This window comes from Magnolia sinica, chromosome 7 (genome assembly GCF_029962835.1).
Source record: "Magnolia sinica isolate HGM2019 chromosome 7, MsV1, whole genome shotgun sequence".
NCBI lineage: Eukaryota > Viridiplantae > Streptophyta > Magnoliopsida > Magnoliales > Magnoliaceae > Magnolia > Magnolia sinica.
In genome coordinates, this window is record NC_080579.1 from 65,359,740 (window position 1) to 65,365,739 (window position 6,000).

Sequence of the window (6,000 nt, forward strand, 5' to 3'; positions counted from 1 at the left end):
GTATTGATGAAGTCTATGCGACGGATCAGGACTTCATGTATGAGGAGGAAGACTTCTCCTACATTCAGCTCTTGGGCGGGTATATGTAAACCTCGTGTCGATACGCAGTGACTACAGGGATATTGGCTTAGTTGAATATCTTACATTTCCACATTTTGTATATTTTGAAACATCACATGTATATATTCCAACCCGGTTACATAATCATACTCCGGAGGTTGTGAAACACTTTCATATTTAAATACAAATGCTTTAGACTTCCGCTTGCTTAATTTAATTATATCTAGAGTATGATATGTTGTTTTAGTATAATCTCACTCATGTTTTAACTCATTAATATGGACGAAATCTAAACATAATTATCCATGTTGCATAAGTGATGTGCTGGATCTCGAGAGTAGAGTTTTACTCGACCCTCGAAATTCAGGGCGTTACAGTATGTATTACGTATCCGCGTAGTTCATCTATTTTTCTGGGTCATTTCAGGTATTATTTAAAAAATAAACCAGATCCAATTATCAGGTGGACCATATCGTAAGAAATAGTGTTGATTGACTACTAATGGGCCACAAAAGTTTTGGATCAAGCTGATCTTTGTTTTTCCCTTCATCCAGTCTTCTGTGACCTTATAAATAGATTGGATGGTAAATAAACACTCTGGAAACCTTAAGGATTAAGGTGCTCCCTATAAGTTTTTAATAGTAAGACAGTTAATCACCACAGTTTCTTACGATATGGTCTACCTGATAATTGGATATGCTTCATTTTTGGGATAATGCCCTAAAATGATCTAGAAAATGGATGAACGGCTTGGATACATAACACATACATTAAGGTAGGCCCACGGTAACCCCACTGTAAGGGCCGCACGCCTTGGGTGACGCTGAGGTCTCACCTAATCCGCTTTCCAACGCCACATGCTCTCCTCACGAGATAATGACAAAAAAAATATGAAAGGCAGAAGTTTCGATACATTAGAGCAAACCATTTCTCTGACTCCAAAACTCAAGAATATCATGTCCCTATTCTAACACATTGGTTCTGGCCCACAAGGGAACAAATGGTGGGGAAAACACAATGAGATTATCATAAAACCACAAGATTCTACTACTAACGCCAAACATAAGTGACTGGGCTCCTCACTCAGTGCTGCTCGCTGCTCCATGTAATCCATCCAAATGAGTCCGTCCAATTCCCACCCTTCTTGGACTCGAAAGTGACATTATATCTCAACTTCTGCCCCACCTCCTTAAACACAAGTCTGGTGGGCCTCACTTTCACTCCAACACTCATCGGTGCATCAACTGTTACACTATAGGCTAATCATGCCAGACCCACATTCGTCACCTCACGGCCATACTTGATCACCATACGTGATTTGAATTGTACCACAAAGAAGGGGTAGTTAAGATTGCCCGGGTCTGATAATTTGTGATCGCACATGAAGTTGGGCTTTCCGACGATCTCTTCCATATCTTTGGCGAAGTAATAATAACATAGGTAGTTGATGTAGTCTTCAGTTGTGATGTCGTAGATGAGGCCCGGGGAGAGAGCCTTTTGGGGATTGATATGGCTTGCACCGTGACCTAACACTACAATAAAAATGTGTAAAATTGGCACTTTGGGTGCATCATGCACCAGCACTATTTAAAAGCGGGCCCATGGAAGTTTTTGTATAAAAATAAAAATAGAACGTAATTTCCATTTTGCTCCCAACTCTCTCTCTTTCCCTCTCCCTCTCCCGATCTCTCTCTCTCTCTCCCGACTCTCTCTCTCTCTCTCTCTCCCTCCTGACGACTCTCTCTCTCTCTCCCGACTCTTAGCTTCTTCCTACCCCCAACTCTCTCTCTCTCTCTCTCTCTCTCTCTCTCTCTCGCGCGCGCCTCTCAGCTTCTTCTTACCCCCGACTCTCTCTCTCTCTCTCTCTCTCTCGCGCGCGCGCGCGAGCTGCCATTAATTTCAGGGCTTAGATGAAGATCTGAAACAAGTAGGAGTCTAGATTTCATCAATTTCAACCTTAGTGATTTCCTAATTAGGGATTTACAATGTTGAAACCCTAATTAGGGATTTACTATGTTGAAACCCTAATTTGTTGTTGGCTTGTGTTAAACAGGATACTCACTGTATTTTTGGATTCCAGTTTTTTGTTTACTATTTTGAGTTTCTGTTATATTCTCTTAGCTTTCGGGCATAATATTCTCCTATTCTGATTTCTTTCTCATGAAATCTAGGCAAATTCTTCCTTCAAATTATCTTTGCAGATGATTTCTTGCTTCATTGCATCTCTGCATAAAATTCATTATATGTAAAAACAAAAAGTATAGAAGAAGAAGAGATTTTGGTGTTCTGACATGTATTACATCCTGATTCATCCAGTCTGTATGTGGGACCCATGGTTCAGTGATCTAGACCATTGATCTAATGTGCCCCACCATGGATAGGGATGCAACAAGAGTATTCCTGATCGGGGCAAACCCCTTCCCTGTTTGTCTCTGCTGTGTGAAGCTGAGATTGTGAATTAGTCAGCATGGCTCCTGGGATTAGGAGTAGCATTTGCAAGGAAGTCCTTGAATCTCAACCTGCAGATCATGAGTTATCCATTGCAAGTGATGAATTGGAAACATTCCAGCTAACTAAGTCTACTATTGCTCCTAGCATTAAAGGAGGTGTATCTTCCACTAATGCTGTGAATGAGCTTCTTAAGTGCCCTGTCTGTACAAACTCAATGTACCCTCCCATACACCAGGTTGAACTCTGCTCCTTCTAACTTCATTCACAGTCCTTCTAACTTATGTAAGTCAAGAAGTTACTTCTTATTTAGTTTGGTTATTAAACTTACATAAGTATCTCTTAAGAAAAAGTAAGTTACTTCTTTTACTTCTACGAGGTTTGGTTCCTTGGTTAGGTTAGCCATCGATTCTTCTGCCAAGTTAACCAATAAATCCCCTGTTGCATTAGCCTTTAACACATTTATCAGATCAGCCAATGGATTTCCAATGTGGGGCCCAAGTGGTCACACTGACTGTTGGATCGGATGGCTCCACCATCGATCATAAATGGCCCAAGATCTACCCTTACTGGATGATTATGCCCATTTGAATACGGGACTGTAAAATGGAAATAATGAGCATTTTTCAAGACTTGAATGGCCTGTGATCATTGGTGAGCCCTTGGGCCCCATGTAGGGATTTTCATCGTGATAATAAGGCAAGAAGAATTCTCATTGCTCTTGTTTCTATTATTTCTATATTTTCTTTCTTTCTTGATTTTTTTAGGCATTTTTTTAGTTTTCTAATAAAGTTGCTTTCTTTTATGCACAACTCCAATAATAACTTTGTGCTCGAGCTAGACTTTTCGCCCTTCACTGATTCTCTTTTCCTCAACCTACTCTGTCAAAATCCATTGGCAATGGTGTAGAGTTCCTAAATCAGCACATTTCTTTGAAAACGTTTCATGACAGAGAGAGCTTGTGTTGTTTGTGTTGTTTTCTATGACATATATACAAGGAATATATTATAAATTGGTAAAATGGGAGCCTTCATATCAAGATTGACACTCTCTTTATTCATTTGCTAGCCTTTTTTATTATGTTTTCATGTTTTGTTTTTTTTCTTAACTCTCTCTTAGTATTGGAAAAAAAATGCATAGGAGTTGTTTGTTAAAACCTCAAAGAAATGTGATTTTGTGGAGAATGGTATGCTTTTAGTTTGGTTCTACTCTCTCTCTCTAACTTCTTGAAATGTGGAAAAAGCAATGGATGATGATCTATCTTGGTTGAATGGCTTGAGCCATGAAACCAATGAATGATGTTCAGGAACCCATAAATAGTTGGTTATGGACACTGATTTTGTTTTTTCCTCTGTATTGGGCAGGAATACTTGCTAATGTTTCAGAGGTTTGTAAGCAAGATCTTGACTTTATGTGTCCCAACCATTGCAGTAATTCGGTGAATTTCTACATAGGAGATAAATTACAATTGTTATTTCTAGCTGACTCCAATTCTAACATGTTTCCATGTTCAAATGATTGCATTTATTTCATAATCTTGGAATTAGTTTCTAATACAAGGTGACTATCCAAACAGAGGACATGTAGTTGGCATGGGCTGCATTTTTGCATTGGCACATGACTATCGGCTCATGGCCTCTAACTATGGTTATATTTTCATGAATGAGGTAATGATTAAAATCACCAAGGGTGCATTTGGATGTGTAATTGAATTGAATTGCAATAACTATTGAATATATTCTTTCATGACCAAATTGTAATTACAGCTTATTTTTTTAAAGTCACTGCAATTACAATTTGGAGCCTAGTTATCAATACTTGGGAAGGTATAGGCAATTCAGAAGTTAAAAAATAACTTAAGTTTAATTTTCATATCCACAATTTCTTTGATGTGTTTGGTTACTGCTATTTATATTTCTTAGTTTAGACACTACCTAATTTTTAAAAAGTCATGTTTAATTTACATTTTTTTGGCCTAAAGAATTTAAACATAAATTAAGACATTTCCTAAGTTTTTGTATCAACTAAACAAAATTAATTCTTCATTAATAAATATTACAGGCCCTTTAGCATCCATTTCGATTGGTGTACATACTCATTGTGGAAACTAGAAAATCTTTGGTTGGAATTCAATTCGCTTGTGCATCCAAAAGCAGCCTAAATCAGTTGAACTTAGTTAGGAAATAGACATGAATACTCTCATTTCTTATTTCCTTCTTTCTGATAACATCGTCAATGTAGGTTGATTTTGGGTTGCCATTTACATTGGGGAATGTGAATGTTCTCCAGCTCAAGCTAAAGTCAGGAAGACATTTTACCTGATGAATATATGCAAGCTATTCAAGATTTGGTTGTCCCAAGGACTGAATTTGGTAATGCATCAGAGAAAGAGCATTACCATGTGAAGGTATTATTTTAGCCTCTGTGGCTACTTTGTTACTAGTTTCCATTGAATAGATGAAGTTGTAACGCTCAAAGTTTGTTTGTTTTTTTTTTTTTATATATTTAATGTAGGTGCTTGACAAACATGGAGTACTCTTTCATGCAAATGTTCTACAACAGAAGATGGTGGAAAACTTGAGCTTTGTAAGGCAAGTATTGCGCCTTCCTCTAGTTAATATTCATAAATGGATGCTATTAGTAAAATGCATGTGCATTGCATTTAGGAAATAATTCAAAGTATGCAAAAGAACAATAAAATCACAGATCACTCCATGATTTATATGATCGAGGTTAATCTGTGTATGTTGATTGCTCTCTGGGGACCAAAATGTGTCCAGAAATGGATCCATCCACACATGAGTGAACCATTGTTCTGTCCATTGGATGGTTTACATGTCAAAAATCCAGCTCATTCATCAGGTAGTGTACACTTTGTCCATGCCCTGGGCCAAAAACTGATGTTGGTCTGCTAATCAAGGAAAATTATGCTTCTATGAGAAAAATCCTAGTACACTGCACATATACTCAGGCCAAAGATCATGTTGCTCCTTTGTGATAAATGGGTTGGGAATCTTAGAATCGGATTTTTGTGAAGGTTTCACCATTACAACTGAAATGCAGGTAAGATTCTCACATGCTTGTGTAATTAGTGAATGTAGGGGTGTCTGCAATTAACATGAAATAGAATTTCTAGATGAAACAGATCTTTTCCATAAAGAGTAATTAGATACAAAATTTGAATTCTTAGGTTGATATTCAGTCTAGTACATGTTACAGGTTGAACTAATCACAAAGCGACATTTCATCGCAGATACATTATGCCTCAATAAGGATTTCCACCTGAAGATGACGTTGTTCACTAGGGGGGCTTAGCTGGCTTCCAGGAAAGGATTATATTGGAGACAAGTTCTTGGTTGGTGCAGTTTGGCACAACAGATTTAAGGTTTTCAAAGGTAAAATGTTTCCAAAAATTGTTTGTTGGAGAAAAAATTCTCAAATTTTTAGAGATTAGCTGTCGCCATCTGGAACAATGTCATATACTTCTGAAAT

At 37.6% G+C, this 6,000-nt stretch overlaps 1 protein-coding gene across 1 annotated transcript; it reads left to right on the top strand.

Annotated features, from left to right (window-relative positions):
- The first annotated feature begins 2,518 nt into the window (after window positions 1-2,518).
- LOC131250651 (uncharacterized) lies at window positions 2,519-4,830 on the top strand. Its single transcript, XM_058250934.1, has 4 exons — window positions 2,519-2,746; window positions 3,873-3,946; window positions 4,085-4,175; window positions 4,750-4,830. Exons 1-4 carry the CDS (start codon window positions 2,528-2,530, stop codon window positions 4,828-4,830), a joined length of 465 nt encoding a protein of 154 aa, XP_058106917.1. The 5' UTR covers window positions 2,519-2,527.
- Window positions 4,831-6,000: the final 1,170 nt, after the last annotated feature.

What these genes read in the sequence shown, in the direction of transcription:
- LOC131250651 (XM_058250934.1), top strand. Translation starts at nt 2,528, where the DNA reads ATGGCTCCTGGGATTAGGAGTAGCATTTGCAAGGAAGTCCTTGAATCT. An exon ending in CCAACCATTGCAGTAATTCG is followed by an intron (nt 3,947 to 4,084) that starts GTGAATTTCTAC and finishes CTATCCAAACAG; the next exon opens with AGGACATGTAGTTGGCATGG. An exon ending in GTTATATTTTCATGAATGAG is followed by an intron (nt 4,176 to 4,749) that starts GTAATGATTAAA and finishes TCGTCAATGTAG; the next exon opens with GTTGATTTTGGGTTGCCATT.